Source organism: Ictalurus furcatus, chromosome 16 (assembly GCF_023375685.1).
Source record: "Ictalurus furcatus strain D&B chromosome 16, Billie_1.0, whole genome shotgun sequence".
NCBI classification, from domain to species: domain Eukaryota; kingdom Metazoa; phylum Chordata; class Actinopteri; order Siluriformes; family Ictaluridae; genus Ictalurus; species Ictalurus furcatus.
In genome coordinates, this window is record NC_071270.1 from 5,070,407 (window position 1) to 5,095,249 (window position 24,843).

Below are 24,843 nucleotides of genomic sequence, written 5' to 3' on the forward strand. Positions count from 1 at the left end.
AAACCAGAGGATGTAGAGTATCCTTCACCAGGACCGAACTGTCTGCCATTTTATTATTTATTGCTGCGTCTGACTTTCAGTTACAGAACCCGCCACGATTCTGACGTTTCAGCCGATTTCTCTTCATACACGGCGTCATTTCTGCCGTTTACGCCAGGTTCATAAAGGACGCTCATCAAACACCATGTAATTAAAAGTTCTGTTTGCCTTTGGGACAGGAAAGATTCAGTTTAAAACCTAATACTGCACTACACAAACAGGTCAGTGTACACACTCTTAGAAAAGGGTTCCTCAGACATTCTTCTGAAGGTTCCGCGTTCTTTACTTTCTCCGCTGTGTTCTGTAAAGGCTCTGTACGGGTCCGCAGCGTTTTCGAACCTTTACACCTCTTCATTTCGTTCGGATCTGAGATTAAAGCCTTTGACTGAGAATAAGGACATGACAGTACACCAGTTTGATTAGATATAAAATAAATGGACTGAAACGTAGTTTATAAGGAAATAATGGCGACGAACACGGAATTAAATGAAACAGTGGTTTATGTCTTTCAGTAAGCGATGGAGTTTCTTCTTAAACTCCATACAGACTGAACTATTTGCCATCGTTTGGCCCAAACCTGATCCATCAGCACGTAACATGACGGAAACATCAGATTTTTGTCTAAAATATACCCGCCATTTTATTTTTGTTCAGCTGAGGAATTATCGCCGGATGGTTCTTTACAGAAATGTCGGTAGAGATGCAGTATCAAACACTCAGTGTGTTTATAATGACATCGAGACCAAAGAAAGGCTGTATAGCCGAGTGTGAGTGCGAGTGTGTGTGTGTGTGAGAGAGAGACTGCCTTGTACAGAGTGGCATCTTGTTAGTCAGAGTTGTTTGGCTAAAGGGGCGTGGCTTAAAACTGGAAGGCAGCGTCTGTATGCTAGAAGGCATCATAAAGTTTCATTTCATTTTAATACGGACTTTATGAAACTGTATAGAAATAATGTTATGGAGACACGATGTGAGGATTTAAACGGTGTTGATATGCACATAAACACACACACACACACACACACACACACACACACACACACGTCTCAGAGGCGTAACAGGACGTTGTGGACATTTTATCAACAGCCAAACTGATTCCATAACAATTTAAAAGGTTGAGATATTTAGTGGACTTTTAGTGGAAAATATGCTACTAGAACTTCCTCCACACACACGCAAATCCGCTCACTCCGACAGCCCAAGACATTACCCATGATTCCAAGAGGTCGTCCATTATCATGCTGCAAAAAGCAAGTGTTTCCTTCCTACAAGACAAGAGGAAGCCTCTGTGAAACCTTCTGCACTCGCATCATCATCATCATCTTCTTCTTCTTCTTCTTCTTCTTCAGCCATGCCGCTGAGCTCAAACCTGATCCCCAGTTCCTCCAGGAGCTGATAACGAAGCAACACCGAGGAAGAACGTCCACGGATCCTCCTCAGATCTACACACATGCGCGCGCACACACACACCATTTGTTTTTGCTCAGACTCTGGAATGTATTCACACTGAAAACATTCGTCACTTTTAGGTTTTTATTTCGTTGAAAGTCTCCTGAGCCTGAGCGACATGATGACGTCCTCGCCTGCGCATCACGGCGTCTCTACGTGGATGGGGCGACGCCTTGAAGTGAAAAGCGGTGCTCTGAGGTTCTGCGTCTCGTTCTGAAGTGCACATGAAGTGCGCAAGTGTTCACTCTCTTTCCCTCCTTCCCTGATTTACCTCTCAAGGGGCACAAATATATTTAACAGAATTGTAGTAAAATAACATGTATATATGTATTTTTGTGGGCGTGGCTATGTGTGTGCGTGTGTATGAATGACTCTGTCTGTCTTATTAGTGTGATAGTTAGGTCTCGGACACACACTCTGACCTGTGTAACTCTCCAGCCATGATGTCCCTCTACGTCTAACCCTAAAGAAAACTACTTGAAATTATCCGAAAAGGAGGACGTGCCATGAACGAACACACACACATACCCCGAAAAGAAGTGTCTGAAGGCTTCCTCCTCCATGTTCAGGGATCCTGAGCCTCGGCGCTTCTTAGTGACGGCGCGCTAATGCTCGTCTCACCTCTCACTTCCTGTCTCTCTCACTGTGTTTTGCCTCGTCTGTGATCTTCACCTCTGCTTTTACTTCCTGTAAGCAATAATGAACGTACTGAAGCCATGAGACTCTCAGAGCTGCAGAGCAAAGATTCTCCCACGAGTTCACGACGTTCATCACTGGATTCCGTTAAAGGAGCAGTACGGACTAAACCGAAACGTCCACGGCGTCTGTCTGTCGTCACTCTTAAAGCCGAGACGTGTTCGCTGTGTGTAAAGAAGTCTGCTTTTTTAGCTACGAAGAGGAAGGAGCTAGCAAGTCATGAAGGTTGCGTGAAATCTCTAGCCGTGTGGCTCGACAACGGAACTCGTGCTGCAGCGTTGAATCTGAATAATCAATACTACTCATCGGTGTGGACTTTATGTCTAACGAGTCGTTTATGTAAACAACAGCAGGAAGCTCAGAGCGTGTTGGCCTCTATTGGTGTGTAGAATGTAATACCGTAGTGAAGCTGTAGGGGGCAGCAGCACTGCAGCTACTATTACACCACATGAACTCTTCAGTTTTCAGTCCGAAATCCGAGCGAAAGCAGAAAAACAGTTCATATCAATCTCGTGAGCTTTAACACAAACGCTCTATTCTTTAAAAGTGAGACCGATTGTAAAAAAGAACTCGAGATCTCACTCAAGATCACTCGAGAAAGGTGTAAACCCTGATCTCACAAAACTAAAATAACGTAAACTCCTGTAACAGGAATAATAATTAGATTAGATATGCTCTAGAGGAGAACGTCAGTAGTGCAACAAGTCGTTCCTTGTGTTTTACATTCTACTACTGACCAAATCAAACAAGTGATATGTTACAGCTGTTCTCATTTACAAGCGGTTTTTATTTATTGATTTATTTAAGCTGATTAATCGATTACTTCTCATGAATATTCGACTAGTCAAAATCTTTGGGTTTTTTTGCAGCTTTATCCTCTAACTGGAATGTTATTTAAGAGGGCTGCCATCTTAGACGACCAAAATCATTAATTTCCTCAGTGCGGTCCGGTATAACCCCGCCCCCTAATCTAGACCCCGCCCCTCAGAGAGTTAACTGTAAAAAAAAAAAAAAAAAAAAAAAACAACAAGATGATGAAGTTCCATGTTTAACTTGAATGTGTAAACACAATATACAGGATTTATCGGTGAAGATTTTGGGTGACAGACGTCCTGTTAGCAACAGTCGCCTCAAAAAAACTAAAAAAGCAAACTTCACACAGCGAGCTCGTCTCCGCAGATTTGGAGTTTTGTTGTTTTGGGGTTTTTTGCCGAACTGCACCTTTAAATCCGTGTAAGACTGAAATGTTTGATCAGGACCCTGATCAAACGGACGACATGAGACGACGTCTAGACATTTAGACGTCCTGCTGTCTGCGTGAGAAAGCGTGACCTGTGGATGGTGTTCAGATGTTTAAGTAAAACTGACTATTAGAGACTCGTTAAAGACGTTAGCCTTTAAAACACACACACACACACACGTCCTCACAGTCATCATCACACGTCTAGGAGCTTTCTGTTTTCCGTTTCCTGCTCGGTTACTGGATGACGAACACGATGAGTTATGCCTTCTCTTCTGTCCTGGTGAAGAAACGCCTTCAGTTTGGCGTCTAATCTGTGTCTAATCAGCGCCACATCGGCACCGTCTCCTCCAGAAACCTCAGTAACCTGCAGACCCGAGACTCCCCGTCCCTCATCCCTCAAATTTAGCTCACAGTAAATAGTGAACCTGTGTGTGTGTGTGTGTGTGTGTGCGTGCGTACGAGAGTGTGTGTTCTGTGCTAATGTAGTATTTATTATAAATATGTATATCTGGTGACTATCATGTATAAAGAGTGTAAGAAGTGTGTGTCGCTTGTGTGTGACTTATTACTGAAAAGAAACAAGGATCTGAAGATAAAGTTCACGGATCTGATCACATAAAATATCAGACCAAGTCCGCTCAGCTTCTGATTTTAATCGGCTGATTGATTAGTGCAATCAGACGCCGAGGATTAGATTTATGATTAGATTTTAGAGGGTTATTTAAGAATAAAGCATCTGAACATCACGTAAAGACAACATAACGCTCTACACCACATTCATAAAGCTTTATGACTACGCCTAAAAGCATTCAGTGTTTTTATATTTCACGTTTAATAATCACTAATTACTTCATGAATTAGAGAGAGAGAGGTGTTCGTTCATCATTTCCATATCGCTATAATAACATTAAACACTCTAACTCTAATGAACTAATTAATGCAAATCAACTGATCAGCCAATTGCTCGTTGTAAAGAACTGAATCAATTAGTTAAGTAATTACATGACTTATTAAAATTCATTGATTAATAGTACTTTGTAAATTTTACCAAGTTTAATTTCTCTGGAAAAAAAAACAACAAAACGTCTTAAAGATCATAATCGCTAGTTTATAAAATCACACGTTTGTATTTATTAGTCTCTAAATTTACAAAAATATCACGCTGATTACACCAACACGAGACGCATCACAATATTCACGCTTGCTGACAAACTGCAAGCAATATAGTACTGTAAATATTACATTTGTTTATTATTAATACATTTATATACTTTTTTATATTTTAAAAATACAAATTTTATTTATAAAAAAAGAATTAAAAAAATATTTAATACTGAAAAGAGAAAAATTTTTTGTAAAAATAAAAAAACTTTAATGTCAGCTGCTTTCAATAAATAAAATATCCACAATATCTCAGAAAAGCGTACTGTGATATAATTGATCGCGATATCGTTATTATCTGCTCGCAGCACTAACCTGCAGTAAGTGTGAGTCGGGAAGGGCGTGTCCCAAACCGGAGTCTACTTCCTGCAGAGGGACCCTCCGGTGTTCTCAGTGTGGAGTACGGAGCAGTCAGGATCATGTCAGAACCTCAGGGGAATGGAGGCGGGGTTATGCAGATCACTTCTGGCTGTGGGCGGGGCGGACTGTGTTCCAGGCCTAAAAATAAATAAAATATTTTTAAAAATAATAATAAAAAAAAATCCTGAAATAAAGAAAGCAGTGAAATCAACTGCACATTCTACACCACAACGCTGCTGTATACAGGATCTTTAAAATAACGTGATTATTCCACATCTACAAACAATCTTACAACGTAACTTCTAAAACCTTTAAAACGGAGACGTGAGAATGAAAAGGCTTAAGATGAGATCTAATACAGTTTCAAGAGTTTAACACACTCAGGCTTGTTCACGATTTGTAGTGTACATAACAATAATAATAATAATAATAATAATAATAATAGGTGCAAGCAGCATTTTGGGGGGGGCCACGCACTCAGACTCAAGGAGCCACAGATTCACAGACACTCTACAGTTGTTGCCTAAGCACTCACAGGAAAGCAGAGCCATAACGTTAGGCGAAGGGATTCAAAAGCGATGTGTGGTTTCACTCACGATGTGTATGATTTGACTGCAGACAGTGCTGGAATTCTCCGACTGTAGGAGGAACGGTCTAGATGAACAAACGGGCATCAGGGTGGCATTGCTGCTCTGACCTGAAACCTTTTTTTTTTTTCTTCTTGCAATTTAGAAACATAAAAAAGGTATTTATTATTTCTCATCAGTCTGGACCACCCCATCTCCACCCCCCAAATTTGGTGACGACTGGAAGAAATTTGGAGGAGGAGTAGCAAAAAATGGCAGTTAGACATAAGCATTTTCAGCATGTCATTGTAACTTCTGATCAGTAGGTGGTGATGTCACGAAATCTGTTGCATAGACTCAGGGCATGGCCCTGAAGATGCCTACCAATGTTTGCATCTGTGCACAAAGTCGTTGCTGAGATACAGCCTCGCATCCTGTTTCTCTCCCCGTTACGGGCAAACCTTTTGGAGTATTGAAAATCCTTTTGATAGGTTTTGTGAGGCTTCCTCTGAAGATGATGTGTGCCAAATGTGGTGATGATTGGACAAAATTTGTAGGAGGAGTACCAAAGAAAAAACAGTTTTTGACAAAATCCAAGATAACTGAAAATCAAATTAGGCGGAAATTGAAGTCACTTTTACATTTTGCACACACGGTTCAAATGTCATGACCATAAACATACCAAATTCTTCCAAATTAGGCTAAATTTTGACAGATGGTGACTTTAAAGCGTTGGCAGCACTTGGCCCAAATTTGATCAGACTGTTCCTTAGACCCTCCCAAATCAGTGTACTTAATTTCACAACTTTTCACCAGATGATTCTACGGTCTGCCATAGACACCCTAGCCAGAAGAAGAAGCAGCGGCAGCAGAAGAATAGTAAGAAGAAAATGTAGAATAACAACACCTTCAGTGCTTGGCCCCGTAATTACACACAGCGCAGAATGGAGACATTATGGAGTTCATTAATCATCTTCATGAAGCAATTTTACAGTTTATAAACAAACAACACTTTATGAACGCGAGTGTTTACACACGTGTTCATTTCCCTTACTCCCAGGAAGCTGATGGCTGTATGTGTGTGCGTGTGTGTGCGTGTGTGTGTGTGTGTGTGTGTGTGTATGCCAGGAGGTGTAATTACACTCCTATGTGTGCACATGTCATGGCCTGGTGATGCAGCAGGACGGTTTAATTAAACATGTTGCCTTTTAATCAAACCACACACTCTTAATCTCACAACATTAAAACAAAACTATGAGAAAATGGATCCTAAAGAAAGAGCTGGCTTAGATACAGGGTTCTGGACGTTTCGAAATCCAGAATACATTTAGGAAACGGCCCAGTCTCTGTTTCTGAGCGTCTGATTATAAACCCACTGCAATCTCAGAGCCTCTGCTCACTAGTTTCAACGACACATGACCGAGTTATTAACCTTTTGTTACAAAAAGAGGTTGTACTTTATCACACGGAACACATTAACTGCTTTTTTTTACCTTGTACGTTCACGTTTTGTTGTGTGGCGCCATTAAGACTCGAGACACTGTAGTTATAGAACTCTTTAGATGTTCCCTTAATATTTTTTTTTTAAACTGATTTTCCTTTACTTCACCCAGTTAGTGACTGACAAATAAATGAAACTGAACATAAGAGTTCAGTCAGCTCTGAGTAAGTGAGATTGTGCTAAAGGGCTCAGGTTAGCTCCGATGTGGCCTCAGTACGGATTTTTAAAGAAAAGAAATATCAAAAGTAGCGCAAAAGGCCGAGACATGACGTCAGCGACGTCCTTTTCTGCTTTGTTTGCACTATAGGAGGAATAAAAGCACAGGTCACATGACCAACACAGAACGAAGAGCTGCTTGGCTGGGATTGTAAAGCGAGCCGTCAAGCCGAGACGCTCTTGTCAAGGTTACATAAAACTTTCATTGTTCCTGAGTTATTAATGGAAATATTTGTGATGCGTAAGTGCTTCTGAAGCTTTAGAGACTTGCTAAAGTGCACTTTATTGAAACAGGAACACACAAGCTGTGAGCTGAACAACACCACGCCGTGGGGTTCTGTGTCTCTGCGGCTGATACAGAACTGATGAAGAACTGAAGATGAAGGGATGAGAAATGAATGAAAAGGTTAGAACCCAAATCCGGCAGAACAGTTTCACTGGTGTTTTCTTTTCCCCTAATCACAAACAAGAACCCAGGGAACTTAAGCGTTCTGCTCATTTCCCACCAATACAACTGTCAGAAAAACAGCGCTGCTCAGAAGGTGTGTCTTTCACTCCATATATGTAAATAACACTGGTTCTATTCAATCGTGGCTTGAATACCATATACGGCGGATCAGGTGGGTGTGTCCATAAAAACAATACACACCTTACAGAAGCGATCATGGATGTGTTTAACCACGCATGCCTTAATGTTAACGTAGTGCAATTCAATCCACCACGCATGCGTTAACGTCACGTTACGAAATGTCAGTATCCAAGTGTGATCCACATGTGATGAGATATAAACTTTTATCATAAACACCATAAAAACAATCAAGCAATTTGGGTTGATGAATCATATTAAACAGCAATGACATGAAATTTATCGATGCAACAATGATTATTGGTGGTGGGGGGGGGGGGGGTAGGGGGGCACGACGACAGACATCTGGTGTGTAAAATAATAAAAGACAAAACAAATAAATAATTTAAAATAACAAATCTCCATATAACTGACCCGTAAATAATTTCACATCCTGGTGATTTGCCATGCTGCTCTAAGCTTCTTCCACTTTACCTTATTGAAAACATTGAAGATGTACTGATTATGCAAATGAACATGCAAATTAGGACGGGACGTCATATGGCGATTTACAGCCTGAATTTGCTCCTTTCCCCTGAAAAGGTCTGAAAAGCCTGACAGCAACGACGATTTTAGCAACAAGTCATCACCAAACTAATATAACATAATATAATATAATATAATATAATATAATATAATACAAACACACTGCACAATGTTTTAAATCTTTCTAAACAGCAGCTCTGTAGGAAACAGCGGCTCGGCGGCCATTTTGTGCAAATTAGCTCCAGTTAGCTGAAGGAGCAGACGGAAGAGATTTCTTTAAAATATCTAATTCTCTCTCTCTCTCTCTCTCTCAGAGTTTGGACTCCAGTGTCATATTTATTATCGAAATGAATTCTGACATTTTCACTCAGTAGGTGAGGAAATTAGCACAGAGTGAACCGAACCTAATTAGCGGTTTATGAATCACGTGATCAAATCACGACTCGGATAGAACCGGCTCTCTACAAAAGCTGTGTATTATCCTCCAGATTCCGAATTGAACTCAAAATAATGCTAAATGCTAACGAATAGATTTACTTGGCTTTCATTTTCCGCTTCTAAAATGCGGAAAGCGCGACGCTGTTGTGATTAGTTCATGGAGGACGTTACCTGAGAGTTGGTGTTGAAAGTCGCGCGCGTACACCGTGGGGAGGCAGTAATTAACTACGCGGTGACGTCATCGCCAAGCCACCTGCACGTCCAATGCAGTACTTCCTGGATACTACTTATTGATGCGTGTTGTCATGGTTACAGTGCAACACTATTCTATAATGTAACCAGCAGCGTTTTAAAAGTAGGAGTGAAATATTTTGATTAAGATCTCACATTTCTCCCCATCTATTTATCTATCTATCTATCAATCTATCTGTCTGTCTGATGTGACCCACATTAGAAGTGTTGTGATGTAAGAACGCCTACCTCTCAGCCAGTCGGGTATTTTAAGCGCCAATGAAACAAACTGCTGTCCACATTCATGTGACTTTGTGTCATTTTCCTGTGAATTTTTAAATAAAGTAAAACACAGAGCCAATATGAAAAAAGGAATCTCATAAAGAGTGGGACAAACAAAAACAAAAGAGAGCTGTTTTTTTTTTTTAGAAGATGGTCAGAGCATTGAGCTTCACTACAAAGTGTGTGTGTCTAGTTTCTATAAGGACACGACAGCTGGTGTTAGTGAAAAGAAAGACGGAAAAGAACACAAATAGCTGGGAGCAAGCATCATGATGGACAGGACACCGCCTTCTCTAACCGTGTGTGTGTGTGTGTGTGGCCAGAGGACAGGAGAAACACACAGAGCAGACGTGATGAGGACAAACACAATGCCAACATTCAGCCTTCCACAAAAACAGAACTGAGGCCAAGTCTCACTAAAGCTGGCACAGATCTCTCTCTCTCTCACACACACACACACAAATGCACACAAACACACAATGGGGAAACACACTATAAACACACAATGTCCCATTTACAGATAAAATGCACCAGCCAATCAAGCTTTGATCAAACTCTTTATTTCTTTGTGTATTACATAAATACATCATTTACATCAGCAGTGTTTGTGGCAAAGACACGAGCTCGCAGCGGAGCGCACACAAGGCAAACATCTCCGGATTGAGACGTGCCCTTTATAAAGGAAACGTAACTGCAGAAAGAGTTTGAGAGAAGAGAGAAGTGCAGGTGTAATCAGGACACACGTACTGTACTCCACTTATGGGAATGGGTCAGGGGTTCTGTTCAGGCTCAGATTAGAAACACCACGACAGTGAAAATGTACATGCACACAAGCAAAGTAACGCAAGAAAACCTACAACGTGGAGCTGTAGACGCAGGCAAATAGCCATAAAGAGAGAAAAGCAAGCACAGTGCAATCAAGTTTAGTGTTTTTCCACTCTAATCTCTCTGCACTGTATCTGTAGTGAGTGTATGTGTGTGTGAGAGAGAGAGAGATAGATTATGAATGTAAACTCATTTCCCTGTACTAAAAAAAGAACAGAAATCCAGTTTACTCCAAACAAACTTATAAAGGCAGAATTATCACATGGTGTCCTTCAAGGCTCGACGCTGGAGACCCTATTATTGTTATTATTTTACTTCGTTTTTTTCTTAATAAACTACAGAATAATACAAAGATAAAACATAAATTCAACACAAAGTGTCTCAGACGGGAGGAATAATTCTTAAATCTGTTCTTATAAGCTTTGGAGCGATGCAGTAAAAAGTAGTTCCTGGAGGTTTTCTGTGGTATCTAATACACCATCACAGACACACAAGTACAAATCCTTCCTTCTGAAAAAGTAGTTCCTTCTCTGAAACCTTTAGAACTAAAAATAAAGAAAGAAAACGTGTGTGTCACAAACATTTATTAGCACCGTCTGATTATTTTAAGTCTAAGTGAGTTTGGAGTGAACGGGGGAAGATTAGAGTGAAAAAAAAAACAGATGTTAAAATCTAAAAAGGAAATAAACATGCACACACACACACACACACACAAAATGCAACCTTTTACATAAAGTATTTATTAGGACATAGAAAGAAAACATTGCAGTGTACAGACAACCAAAATGAAAAAAAAAAAAGACCTAAAATAAAAAATGAACCGAATGTGAGAGCGTGAACTGTGGAACCAGGTACGTGCTGATAATCGGTAATACGATACACCATGATATTTTACACATAATATTGTCATTGTGAACGTTTTTTTTTTAAAAGACAAGCACCTTCTTAAAGAAATGTGTAGAGAGTCAGATAAACATCTGCCTCCAAGTGACGAAGGTGAATCTCATATGAGACACTGGTGAGGGGTATTTAAGGTCTTAAACATGGCGTACAAACGATAACAGGGTAACAGCATCAGCACGTACCGGTGTGTGTATGTGTGTTTAAAACATGCTCTCTTGGGAAAGCCCCCCCTGCTGGAGGAGGACGCCGTGCACAAAAGAAACACTTCCCATCTCCCAGTTTAGGAAATAAGAGCACGCTTTAGAGGAAATCATCACAGGGAGTAGTGTTCATAATGTCCAACTGGCATTAAAATTCATCTCTAACTGGAAAATAATCAAAAATATAAATAGGGATGACAAGAAGAAGAGCAGCAGCTTTTACTGATTGTGCCAAAATCCTCAGACCTTAAATTCACTCAGGAACAAATTCAGCCTTGGATTAAATGTTCAAGACGATCGATTAATTTAACATTAAACGTCCTGCTGTATGACACACATAAAGAGCAAATTACAATCACATACTCATCGAGGGGGCGTGGCTTAAAGTCTGGTAGGTGGAGACTATATTTGGAATGGGACAGGGTGTACATTTAGTTTTTTTTGGCCAAAATGCTCCTTTAAGCTTTTATCATGTGTCAATTTACCTCTTGAAAAAAAAAATGCCATCTAATAAACTTCAGTCGTTTTAAACGTGCAAAAAACATACAGTGGTTTAGAATCAGTATTATAGTCCTTAATTAAATATTCATATTGACCTTTCTTTCTCAAGCTAAACAGCTATATCCAGAAAAAAAAAACATGCGTGCGCACACGCGCGCACACACACACACGCGCCTTGGTCACATAACGGAATGCACATCTCTGTAATATATAAGTTTTCCATTTCTAAATACTGTATCCTTATGCAAATGTTGTAACTTTACACGACACGCCCACACACACACACACACACACACACACACACACACACAACGACACACCCTCTCATTTGGTCTGGAGTCTGCTGATCACCTCTCAGTGGCATCCCCGGTCACAAAGCTCAGATCATCTGGCATCAGCTGCTCTTCTAAAAAAATAATAATAATAATAATAATAAAAAAGTTTTTAAAAAAATGTAAATCCTTTAATAAGCACTAAATACACCGCAGGATGCTAAAATCTCCAAATGGAACCATAAGATTGTGTGTGTGTGTGTGAGTGAGAGATGGGATAAGAACCTGAGCAGGGCAGTGAGAGAACTTCTCCATCCTCCAGAACTCCAGCCTCGTCCTCATTTTCATACTCGGTATCACACTCCACCTCACTGTCACTGCTCATACCTGGCAACAGGTGCGTAGACGGCTTCTGACACGGCAACCCTGACGTGTGAGCACGCACACACACACGCGCACACACACAAACGGTCATCAGTGCAATCCAGCATAAAATCTGGCGATTCCAAGTATAACAAACCACAGAAGCATTTTTTTTATGTTTGGTTTTTTGTTGTAGTGAGCACATTCATGCCTCCTGCAGGGGTGTGTGTGTGTGTGAGAGAGAGAGAGAGAGATAAAGGTGTATCACCTTCTTCAGGGCATGAGGAGGAAGATGGCGGCTCTGTGAGACTCAGCAGTGATTGGTGGATGTCTCCGGAGCAGTCATGCTCGAAATCTAACGATGTATCGGTCAGCAGCGCAGCACTGAAACACAGCCGGAGAGGAACAGCGCGTGTGTGTGTGTGTGTGTGTGTCTTCACTCTGCAGTAATCATGTATGTGTGAAGGTAACAGCCATCTGGAGTGCACATTAAGAGCTCTACTGTCACACCCTCACTCATTTAATCACGGACCTACAGCATCAAAAGCTGCATACAATTTACACTAGAATACCCATAATGCACTGGAGCATTTGAGGATTAGAAGCCCTACGTAGTGAACAGGTGGTGTGTTTGGGGACGCTGCTAAAAGCGTGGTGTAATAAACCTTACGTGCTGCAGGTGGTCCTGCGCTGTTTGCTGCCTGCAGGAGGCGCGGTGCTCAGGACAGGCAAGTCAAAAACGTCGCTCCCCGCGGCTCCGTACAGAGACTCGTCCAGTTTGGGCCGGTTCTCAGAGGAACTGGGGACAGACGGAGGGGACGCGCGTGCACTCTGAGCTTTCACCGAACCTAAACACAATAAAAACAACAAAATCAAAAACACTAGGAGTGGCATGAGTTTGGGGCGCAGCACTGATTTGAGATGAGACCACTGCTTTTACACTGACTCTCTGCAGCGGAGGGGCCCTCTCTAGGGCACAATGATGGTTCGAGAGCGTCTCCTGCTGCTCCTCTCAGCTCTTTCTCAACAGCATCGCCACGCCGGCGCAGAGAGACTCCTCCCACCGCTCCTCCCACTTCCTGCTTGGGAGAGACAGCTTTCTTGCCACCTATTACACACACACACTTCTGAATCATGCTGAAGTATTTTAAAGGAGTTAACAGGAGCTATCTCTGTAATAAATTACCGTGTGGTTTATTCCATACCGTGCCGGCCGTGTCTGTTCGTCCCGGGAGCTTTAAACAGCAGGTCCAGTTCTCGTGGTTTGCGTCTTGCTGCTGTTTCCGGGTCGGTCGAGGCATTGTGATCCAGAACCGAGCACAGAGGAGTGACACGAGCATCAGAGACGCCGGCACGGGCCTCCAGCTGCCCCTTCACATCTGCCATCTTGCTGCGAACCTCTGCCATCTGGGCCTTGAGTCGGGTCAGGACGGCCGAGTCCGGGGCAGAGCGGCGCACAGCCTGAGAACGACGCTCTCGCTCTTTACGGGCCGAAACCAAGGCCGCTGCACAAACACACGATGTGTTTAGGGAATTCAGTTAAAGCGATCGAACTAGTGCGTTTTTATCTCTAGATTTAAACAGCTTCCTAATTTCGAGGGAATAAAGAACGGCGTCACATTCTTCCCGGTGTGTTTAGCGATTTAGTGGTTAATAATCACTGTGTGCACAGGTCAGTCGATGATCTACGATAGCTTCGTGGGCTCACGCACTCTCCGAGCTGTAATTATAAGGTGAGCGTAAGAGGAGCTTATTAAAAAGGTTGGGTTACCTTGGCTGGGGATCAGCGAGGCCGGCGGCCGGGGCTGGATTCCCCAAAGAGACTCCACATGGCTGTGCTCTTTCAGGTCCAGGAGCTGGATCAGGATGACCGGGTCGATCTCCAGCAGACTGGCCGTGGCTCCTGCCGCGCTCCTCCTCGAACCCCGGATTCCTGCGCTGGAGCCTCCTGAGCAGCAGGGGGAGATGCTCGGCTCAGTGCGGACCAGTCAGAAAATGGAAGCTTATGGCCTCCATCATCATTTCCTCTCGGTAACATCAATTAAACATTTTTATAAAACAGCAGAATAACTACGAATTGAAAATTCTATCATCCCAATCACTAAACATATATATAACAACAACAACAAAAAAAACATCTCCACCTTCAGACTTTAGGCCCCACCCCCTTCCTGAGTTCCAGAGTGATGCCAAACTGTGCTGAGGAATATAGAGGTGATCACCTGTGGCTCCAATAACATCATCAGGAATTTCTCCTTCCTCCAGGTCCAAGTTTCCGCTGTACTCCACGTCATTCTCTCCGGACCTGGTGGGTAGAGCCAACACTTTTCTGTTGTTCAGCAAATTTATTATTTGAAATCACTCTCCCTCTCTCTCTGATCATATTTAAGAGGAATAACGCACAGAAGATGGCCGCTAATACCGAGTCGGGTGGCTGGGTGTTGACCTACACACTTCAGTCTGTCATGGTCAGGGTCTCAGTGAATCTGGAGTCTATCCCGGGAACACTAGGTGTGAGAGTCGGGAAACACATTCACAGATACAGGGGCAATCTGGAGTCACTGATACGCCTACAGACATGTTTTTCGGAGGTGTGAGGAAACTGAAAAAACCCAGAACACACCCACATGGTCACGGGGACAACATGCTGACCGTAGAACCGACATGTCATGGCGTATTATGGCATAAAGAATCTTACTGTTTGTAGCGGAGATGTTTTAAATATTCATATTATCTTTCACACGCTCTCCATAACAGAGTGGAGCAGATGTGGTGAAACATGGACGTGAACATCTCCAGTGCTGGAGAGCTTCTGTCACTAGCATCTCGTCTCCTGATCGCAACGGCCAACCCTGAGGCCCTGGAGCGCTGCGTTTAAACCGAACCGGCCGCTCGCTTTTCAAAAGTAAAGCGCGCAGAGCGGGATCGTGTCAGTGTAAATGCTTCAGTCAGAAACCTCACAGTGTGTGTGTGTGTGTGTGTGTGTGTGTGTCCTGCAGCAAAATCAACCGGCTGAGAGCAAAAAGAAAAAAAAAATGTGTGTGGGTGAACGAGAGAGTGTGTTGATGTGAGCGTGACTGTAGAAGTGTGTGTGAGAGAGAGAGACAGAAAAACAGGGAGAGGATGAGGCATTTGGACACAGGAGCTCTGATGACTCATGTCTCATCTGGTTTGAGAGCGTTTTTTGTGTGTGTGTGTGTGTGTGTGTGTGTGTGTGTGTGTGTGTGTGAGTGTGTGTGGTGTAAGCTCGCGGCAGGAGCACCACTGTGACATCTCACTACAAATACTCAAACGCTTTTTCAGTGTGCGCGCACACACGCACACACACACACACACACACACACACACACACACACAGTGCTTTCAGCTCAGTGAGAGAAGCTGTGCTTTTATTAGACAGAGTGCAGAAGAGATGAATTCTGGGTAAAGCTGCCCTTTCAGGCTGAATTAGTCCCACCTACTCACTCCTAAATGCCAGCACTCCAGCACAGGCTCAACCGTCTGCATGTCACGCGTGAGGTCACTTTCAGTTCAGCCGTCACTCACTGTGTTCAGCTCTCAGGTTCGGTACACAGGAGCCGTGCTGCGTCCCAATTCATCTACTATCCATACTAAATAGTGTTTGAGATGAGAATTAACGCGTCCCTAATGGTGACATGTTGAAATGAGGATCCCAAAGGTACCCGGATTTTCAAAGTGTGGAGTCGTGGATACTTTTTCAGCTAATATTACCCACAACTCCTTGCTCGAGGGAGGAAGGGAGGAGCTTTGTGATGTTTTCTTTGCCGAATTCAACCTGCGAACAGTGCGGACAATCCCAGCTTGTTGGGATTATTTGTCGATTCAACCATTTTTTTTTAGAATTATAATTATTAGAACCTCTTTAGTAAGTCAGGAGGGGAGGAAACGTTTGACTTCACAGTGCTGCCAGATGTTGTGCTTCAGCCATCACATGTTAAACGGTATAGTTAGCTAGCCGCACTGCTAGAAGACGAAATGTAAAAGAAGGCGAGAGAGATGAACACGTCACTCACATGTTCTCCTCGTCGATGTCGTTCTCCTCCGTGTTGCTGGTGGCCGTGGAGCTGCCGGACGTGCTGCTGCCGTCCAGAGGGTTCACGTCCTCGTCTCCGGTCAGACAGTCCACCTCCAGGTCACCGTCAGACAGCTCCTAACATCACGCACATGGTTACAGGAAACAGGAGATAAAGGGGAAAAGGGGGTGTCAATACTTTCACTGTCAGCAACATTAAAAGAACACAATCACAAAGTTGTGCTTCTTTGTCACGTACTTTTAAATGTAGCTCTACAATATGCAGAAAGGGCACTAGGTAGGGCACAGCGTGCCTTTATATTATACCCTAAGTAGGGCACATACACAGTGAACTGACAGCCATTTGGGATTCAGCTCCACTATATTACTTGGCTTTAAGGTAAGAATGTAAAATGGTGATAAGAAAAAACATAGCTAAATAAATATTCATATAAATACCCAAACAAAATTAAAAAAACAAACTGTGGATAAATAAATAGAAATAAATCGGAAATATTAAACTGGTATTTATTACATCGCTGCCCCTTACATTCGCTGATAAAAAAAGAAAAGAAAGACACAAAAAAAGTTTGGCCCTACTCCATCCTTCTGTTCTTCTTTTAGACATTCATCTATTTTTATCTTTTTTCCCTCTCAAACGTTAACCCCGTTATCCCCTCCCCATCCCCCGATCTCTTGCACGACTGTTTAGTTGAAGATGTTGAGGACAGGACGAGATATCCTGCTGAGAGAGATGCAGCTCTGCTCCTCTCCTCTCCATCTCGACAGAGATTAATTGCTGGTGTCTCACGTGTCATTAGGTTTGATTCATCACCCCATCTGCAGTTGCTATTTTTGGGTGCGGGACATGGTTATTGTCTCGTTTTGAACAGACTTCACGCGACGTGTTCGGATGGAGCATCAGCGAGCCGGGTTTGCTGGGGCGACCGTCTTCGCACCGAGCCGCGGATTCGTCCGCTTTATTTCCGGCATGTTATAGAACCGAGGACCGGTGATTGTCGGTGACTAACATGAATAATTATGTAGAACTTCTAGAACCAAATCAAAGCAGGGCAGTTTTTAGTGCCTCAGTAGTAGCCATGTGATTTAATAAACATCTGTGAGGGAATAAAGGTCAATAAAATCAGGAAGTAGGGTGTGTCTGCCCACCTGTAGGCGTGTCTGAAAGCCATTTAGATGAGTAGCACCCCGCCCTTAAAAGTAACTGTGCATATAAATATCAGTGCCTTTCTTCTTCCTTTTAACGACTTCCAAATATGGAGTCAAAGACACGCCCACATTCCAGATTAACCTCCATCTCTGCCACAGAATCTTTTCTTACGTTCGAGTCCTCATGCTGCGTCTTTTCCTCTTCCTCCTCTTCCTCCTCCTCTTTTGTCTGGTCTCCGTTCACCAGCAACCCATCCTCCATTGTAGCGATCTTCCCGGGGCGGGAGTCTCGGCCCGACGGGGCGGCGGCGCCGGTGGTGGACGTGGGAGGGCACATGCGGTGATCCGGAGGGGACGAGCTGCGAGAATTCTGCCGCCGATAATGCTGAATGTCCATCCTCTGATCCAAACACACACATTTAACAACAGACACACAGACAATTTGTGCAGTGTGTGTGTGTGTTTCCTGCGCTCACCTCCTTCAGGGTGTTGATATCTTGGATGTAGCTGGACTGCGCCGCCTCCAGCTGGCTGATGTACCAGTACTGATCACGGCACTTCTGGAAGAAGGTGGGAGACCGCACCTGATACCTGCAGGATGACAACACACACACACACACACACACAGTCTTACTTTTGCCGTAACACACAGAACAACATGCAATGAAGGCTTTGACACACACCTCAGGATGAGCGTGTCGGTCTGCATGTTGAGGTAACCCTCGCTAGCGAGCAGATCCAGTCTGAAGAAGCGGTTGTAGCCCCAACACTCGCCCACCTCAAAGTCCGACGCGAACTCTCGGATGATGTTCTTGGTCGGGTCGTTGGAAGCCTGGTGCACCATCTCAACGCGGTACTCATACCTGCCCACAGGTAAGCTCAAGTTCAACCCGCAAGTGCTAAATTAGGCTGAGCCGACCTTCCGTTTAAATTTAGCGTCCCTGAGTTTTTAGCTATAGCACCAGATCAGATAAACACCCTGTGTACACAACGTAGTGATGAAAAGAATTATTCTTTACTTGGAGGTCTCGGGCAGGCCGGCCGACAGCTCCAGGAAAACGGACAGGTAATTTCCCCGCACGACGCCGTTCCCGTCCTGAAACGCACACACACACAGACACACACACACTCTTATTAAATCCTGAGCGGCTCGCCGAGGTGCAGTACGACAGTGGAGATGTGGAGGAGTGTAAAATGTGCTTACAGGGTAAACCTTCAGCCTCCAGCACAGTCCCGACACCTGGAGAGGAGGGCTGTACACGGGGTCCGCTCTCTGTCTCAGTGTACTGAACACACACACACACACTCAAATCAAGTACGCACTCCTTCCTTTGCTGCAAAGACATTAAATCCAGGAGTTTAAGTACCTGAAGTTTGCCAGAACAAAAGTGCTCGAGTCGTAAGCAGGGACCAGCTCACTGAGGAGAGACAAGATTCAATTTACCCGCTTTATCGTTCAAACTTCAAAATTTGAGAAAAATAAAACCTATTTCAGAAATGTGCTCGATATAGCTCGTTAAATTACTCGTGTCCAAGTCCAACACTTCCGCTTGCTACAAAAGATTTAATTGAATAAGAGTATAATCTCAGACGATGGCATCAAATCCGCTTCGGCGTCTCTGATCATCTTCCGTTAAATAAATTACACAAATAAATATATAAATGAGTGTGAGTGAGTGAGTGAGTGAGTTAGTTACCTGGTGAAGTCAGGTGGTACAGGTGTGGTGACAAAGGACTGCATGGGCTTCCTGTGGACCTGCTGGAACATGAGCAGGATCTCCGGGCTCTTCAATATCAGCTCACTCTTACTGCACGAGCGCAGCTGGAACATCGTATATATATATCATATATTTATTTGCTACATAAATAATAACGTTTACACTTTACGGGCAATATTTAAATAGCAAAAACATTCAATAAAACACGTTAAAATAATGAGACGATTTTCATTGTGTATCATGTAAAGTGTTGTATAAATCACTCGGAGTGACTCCGCCCACCTGATGCTCCACTTCCTGCAGCAGAGACTCGAGCAGCTCCGTCTCCTGCGTGAGGGACGTCTTCTGGCCTGTCTCACACACACACACACACACACGCATCTAAATGTCCATCTGAAGTGTGTGTGTGTGTGCGTGTGTGTGCGCGCGAGACTGCAATTAGAGTTACCCATGAGTGTGATGAGTTTGTTCTTGAGCTGATTGTCCAACCGTGCAATCATCATCTCAACAGCGTTCCTGATCTCTCGCACTCGCTCGTCCTTCGCCCCTCGCACCGCCTCCACATTCTTCTCCTGAACAACACACACACACAGGTGAACCGTTTCAAATCAGTCACACTGAAAAACACAAAACTTTCCTTCTGCCCGAGCTGTAAAAAATAGTGAACTCTGGTGCCCTCTAGTGGAGACTTCTCATTATGGACGCATTTTTAAACGTTAAATTGTTTCATACACAATACACCTTACAAGATTATCAGCTTCTGGAATTTTTATTAACTCGTTATTAATTAATAATTGTCCAAGACTTGCATCTGCAGTCCACTGGTCAACCTACCACTTCCTGGACCAGGCTGATGAGCTCCATGAGCCGGCGTCTGAGTTTAGCCACCTCCTCGTTGACCTTGTTGACGTGCTGCTCGTAAATCTCAGCAAGTGGCTTAAACGTGTGTCCTCCGTGCTGGAAGAAATTTTTTGTAAAAATAAATAAATAAAGTGTCCAAAGGAAAAAGCTTTGTATTTGTAAGCTTAATATAAGTAATACAATAAGTGTGTACCATGCCTCCCCACAGTGCACACTGATGACAGATGCATTTCTTACAAGTCCAGCAGAACACACTCAGCTTCTCATGGTGGTTTTCACATCTGTGTGATTAAATAAAGAAAGAAATAAAAACACTCGCTTGGGAATGAAAACCAATTAACACTGGAAGCATTCCTGACATGTGCATAAAATCTGAGTTAATCGTAACTCACTCAGAGAGGACAGCGCTATATCGCCCTCTTTTCCGCATACGTGAGCTCACAGATGCCCATGATTGGCTGGTGTTGCCGTGATTGACAGGGGAGACAGAGTATGCCCCTCCCACCTAGGGCGCACAGCCAATTATGCGCTCTCCGACTCCTGGAGGATAGGGCAAAAGCCTTTCTATCGCGCCACCCGGGAGCCCTACTCACGTTCTAATCATCATTACTATTAAGATTAGTCATAAAGTTTTTTTTTTTTTGGGGGGGGGGGGGGGGGGGGGTTGGGTAAAAACGTGTGCATCACTAATAATGACATTAACTCACGGTAACTATACACACATGTCTAACGTGAGCTGAGTGAAACAACACACTGAGATTTTTCTTTCACATTAATGAACTCAAAACGTTTATAAAAGATTAATAAGGTGAGATGGGGGAAAGTGGGCGGAGCTTCCAGGAGGGCGAGTTAATATCAGATGCTGCGTCTCGAATCGGCCTACTTATACCATGCAATAAACGTATGTACTCTTTCTTTTGTGTGTGTGTGTGTGTTAAGAAAAAGTAGATACTTTTGAGTGTATAGTAAAAGAGTACACTAGTACCGGGACACACTAACACGTCGTGTAAGGGGAGAGAACGCGGTCAACGTGAAACAAACTCCTGGTTGCATTTTAGCTTTTCATCATTCGTTATGCATTATAGAATTTATACTAAAATTTATACTTGTCTTTGTCGTTCTCCTCGTGTTTGGAGAGATTACAGAGCTGCAGTGTGTCCAGCTGCTGCGTGACCTCCTCGGCCCAGCGACAGTTCACCAGCTCCCGCAGCTGTAACGGAGCCCTCAACACACACACACACACATGCAAGAGTTGTAATAGAAATGTGTTTTTTAAAATAAAAAGTACATTTTGTTCTATTCAAACCAGTCAAATATCCTTATAATCTCCACCTGGTTTTCACACAGAAAGTGAAACTTACCGGCAGTGTGGACACTGTGCCCTCTGCTCCGTCAGCCAGCGCTGTGCCACACACACACACAGTCAAAATTAAGGTGTCTATTAATTATTAATTTAGTGTTCAGACATGCTGATTGTGTGCAAAAACTGAGCCAAGGCTTCAACTGTAACAAATATGCTTAGAATTTAATAAACTTTTCTAAAAATATCCTCTACAGCCAACAGTATGTGCACCCCTGACCATCACACCCATATGAGGTTATTCCACAAAGTCTGAAGCACACAGTTGTCTAGAACGTCTCTGTACGCTGTAGTGTTAAATACAATTTCCCTTCAGTGGCACTCAAGAGGCGCAAAAAGTGCAAGCTCCATGAAGACATGGTGTGTTCAGGTTGGAAGAAGGAGGAAGAACTCGAGTGTCCTGCACAGAGCCCTGATCTCAACCCCACTGACTCATCACCTTCGAGATGAACTGGAGTCTCCTCACCCAACATCAGCGTCTGACCTCAACCTCACTAACGCTCTTGTAGCTGAATAAACACAAATCCCCACAGACACGCCCCAAAATCTAGTCTAAAGCCTTCTCAGAAGAGAGAGTGGAGCGAATTAGAACAGCAAACACTGGGGGAAATAAATCTGGAATGAGATGAGATGTTCAACATGCACATATGGGTGATGGCAGGGGTGCACATACTTTTGGCCAAATAGTATAGTGCATGTCTGTAGTTAGGCTATTTTAACATCTAGCTTTAATTATATATGAGCAGGGGGGAGGGGGCTAAATTCTCCATCATGCTGAACTGCTGTGTAATATATAAACAGATAAAACAGGTACGGCTTGATTTCTGGAGCAATGCAGAGTTTAGCATTTTGTCTCTGTGCTCAACAAAGGCTTGATCATGTGCGTGCGTGTGTGTGTGTGTGTGTGTGTGTGTGTGTGTGTGTTCACCCGTATACAGCTGAAGCAGCAGAGTTTGGAGCAGTGGGGGCAGAGACGAGCATCCCGCAGCTTCTCCATACAAATGAAGCAGCGAAACACCTCCGCTATACTCTACACCAAAGACACACACACACACACACACACACACACACACACACACACACACACATTTCAGAAACACGCTTACTCTCTGTACACTCGAGCCCATTTATGTCTGAAACCATATTAAAACCCCATGTGCCGTACCTCGACGCTCTGCTCGTCCATGTTGGCCAGCTTCACTTCCTGTAAGCTGAAGTGATCAGAACGATTGTTCTTAAACCCAGGAGCTGATTTCATAAAAGGACAAAGACAGAAGCACACAGTGTGTGTGTGCATAAAAATCAACCACTGTTTAATTTTTTTTTTTTTTTTAATGCTTATACAGAATTCTACACTTTTGTGAAGTTATAACGTCTAAAACCTTTTTTAAAAAAAAAAACTAAATACAAAGTGCTCAGAACGAGGTCAAGACCTTAATTTCAGTTTTGTTAGCAGCTGAATGGGTTTTGAGTCTAGCTTTCCTGATCCTGTCTCGTGCGTTGGTGTTAATTCATTAATTTGCTTTTACCTTAATTCATTAATTAATTAAGTAAGTAATTCATTCATTTTTACAGGTGGGTGGGTTTTTCTCCCCAGTTTTTGTCATGCTAGAATGAATCAAATGATGTATAAAATTATGGTATTACTATTACAACAAATCTGATTGCTAGAAATGACTTCAAACATGCAATATCATACAAATTCTTCTTTAAAGAAAAATAAATAAAACATAAATGCACATATTCATCAGGATTAAATAATGCAGGTTTCAGCTAGCCACCTCCAGCTCGGACTTGACTCTCTACTCGTTTATATATCTATCTAGCATGTTTTATCCGTTTTAACAACTGAACACCGAGTCGAATTTAAGTATAATATCCGTGCAGAAAGAACTGAAAAGCCCGATGAATAAATATTACGGTTTAATTATCTAGCATGTTACCTGGCGTTATTTTTCTTTCAACCCTCGTTTTCCGACAAATCCTCAAGCGAATAGATTCTGTCCAATCAGCGCTCAGCTCGCGCGCGACATTAAAACCACCAGCCAATCGTAACAAGAATAGCGGGGTGCTGTTAGCCAATCGTGTGCAGGGGCGGGATCTTCCACAAGCCCTACTGAAGAAAAATAATGCTAGCGGTTAGCAAGCTAATATTACAGTAGCTAATAACGTTAGCTATCCTGCTAGCTCCACAAAGCTAACATCAGCAACCTATTGCCCTTTACCTCACGTTGTAGTTAGCTTCGAATGTCTACATGAAATTACACCAACTGAAAAAACCCTACAGACTTCGCTGTCCACTCTATAGCTAATACATGTTATGCTAAGCTAAGCGTAAAAAAAAAACATAGCGTCCAAATGCGGCTCGCGCTGTCAATGTATGTCGCCATGGGAAACCGAGTCAACCAATCGCAGGACTCGCTTAGAATTCACATCCCCCAATCAGGAGCGTGTTTGTGACTCAGAGGCGGGGTTTTGTGAAACTGGCTCATGCTCATCCTATTAATCCTACTACCCACTCTAAATACCAGTAAATATACCTGTATTCATTATTTTAGTCTATAAAGATCACCTTATTCATTATTTCTGCCCAAAAAGTGTAACATCACCTGACATGACGCAACGGCAGGTCAAAATGTAGGATATATATTTATATTTGTATATAAATCAGTGTTTCCTGTTGCTGAATGATTTCAGGACTGCACATGTTGGCATTACTTTCGCTCTAACAGTTCATTAAAGTCATCATGTTATTAGGAAACCTTTCACGAAGGTCACATGAGTGTGTCAGAGCAGGAAAATATGCAAATGTGCAGTGCATAAGGAGCAGGACTAATACCATCTCTCAACCTCACATATGTGCTGCCTCTCTCTTCAGTGCAGTGAGAGAAAACTGGGGTGGCATTCATTTCACCTAAATCTGTTCTCGTCTCATAAGAACACGTGGCCCATATTCTAAAGTGAGAACGCCTGGAGACCAGACAACGCTCCGAATCGCAGGAATGTGAAGGAATGTCAGCTGAACTGTTTTAGCCAATCCCAAATGATTTTATAGAAATAAAAGATCTGCAGTCAGGTTACAGCAGCTGAGCATGAAGACATGTCTACTGAAATGAGGTTAAGCATGTTAAACCTTTAAACAAAAAAACAAAAAACAAAAAAGATCATCTAAAAGATTTATTGTTTGTTAATGAGTGTGTCCCTTTCTGATGTACACCAAATTATCCAAATAAGCTTAGGGGTGTAATAAGTACTTCACAGGGCAGGACAAGAAGCTAAAAGGTGTTGAAACCGGAACACTGAATAAATAGAATATTATTAGAATAATAATAATAGAATAATAGAAC

At 42.9% G+C, this 24,843-nt stretch overlaps 1 protein-coding gene and 1 long non-coding RNA gene across 9 annotated transcripts; both read right to left on the reverse strand.

Moving 5' to 3' along the window:
- Positions 1 to 167: 167 nt before the first annotated feature.
- LOC128620475 (uncharacterized) lies at positions 168 to 9,185 on the reverse strand. The gene is made up of 3 exons (XR_008388149.1): positions 8,949 to 9,185; positions 4,901 to 5,083; positions 168 to 2,172 (listed from the first exon to the last, which is right to left on the reverse strand). It is a non-coding gene; the product is annotated as an uncharacterized LOC128620475 (long non-coding RNA).
- A 685-nt stretch (positions 9,186 to 9,870) lies between these two features.
- trim37 (tripartite motif containing 37) lies at positions 9,871 to 24,840 on the reverse strand. 8 transcript variants are annotated; one of them, XR_008388049.1, is made up of 26 exons: positions 23,722 to 24,840; positions 23,440 to 23,612; positions 22,662 to 22,744; positions 22,425 to 22,526; positions 21,498 to 21,538; positions 21,243 to 21,359; positions 20,330 to 20,417; positions 20,110 to 20,232; positions 19,724 to 19,847; positions 19,558 to 19,625; positions 19,255 to 19,379; positions 18,925 to 18,975; positions 18,762 to 18,843; positions 18,577 to 18,653; positions 18,241 to 18,420; positions 18,034 to 18,148; positions 17,730 to 17,957; positions 16,389 to 16,525; positions 14,499 to 14,659; positions 14,126 to 14,302; positions 13,560 to 13,859; positions 13,295 to 13,462; positions 13,025 to 13,202; positions 12,623 to 12,738; positions 12,277 to 12,403; positions 9,871 to 12,125 (listed from the first exon to the last, which is right to left on the reverse strand). XR_008388049.1 is itself a non-coding variant. In XM_053644512.1 (26 exons), exons 3-26 carry the CDS (start codon positions 22,680 to 22,682, stop codon positions 12,067 to 12,069), a joined length of 2,979 nt encoding a protein of 992 aa, XP_053500487.1. In that variant the 5' UTR covers positions 22,683 to 22,744; positions 23,440 to 23,609; positions 23,722 to 24,840; the 3' UTR covers positions 9,871 to 12,066. The 8 variants fall into 8 exon arrangements, 7 of the variants coding, with proteins under 7 accessions (XP_053500487.1, XP_053500490.1, XP_053500489.1 ...); XM_053644512.1 differs by having other exon boundaries at positions 12,277 to 12,417; positions 23,440 to 23,609; XM_053644515.1 differs by having other exon boundaries at positions 12,277 to 12,417; positions 13,301 to 13,462; positions 14,577 to 14,659.
- Positions 24,841 to 24,843: the final 3 nt, after the last annotated feature.

Excerpts from the sequence above, each read along its gene's own strand:
- trim37 (XM_053644512.1), bottom strand. The coding sequence starts at position 22,682 with ATGGACGAGCAGAGCGTCGAG. Across the intron at positions 18,421-18,576 it reads GGCCTGCCCGAGACCTCCAA|GTATGAGTACCGCGTTGAGA; the intron begins GTAAAGAATAAT and ends ACCTGTGGGCAG. Across the intron at positions 13,203-13,294 it reads CTCCGCTGCAGAGAGTCAGT|GTTCGGTGAAAGCTCAGAGT; the intron begins GTAAAAGCAGTG and ends TATTGTGTTTAG.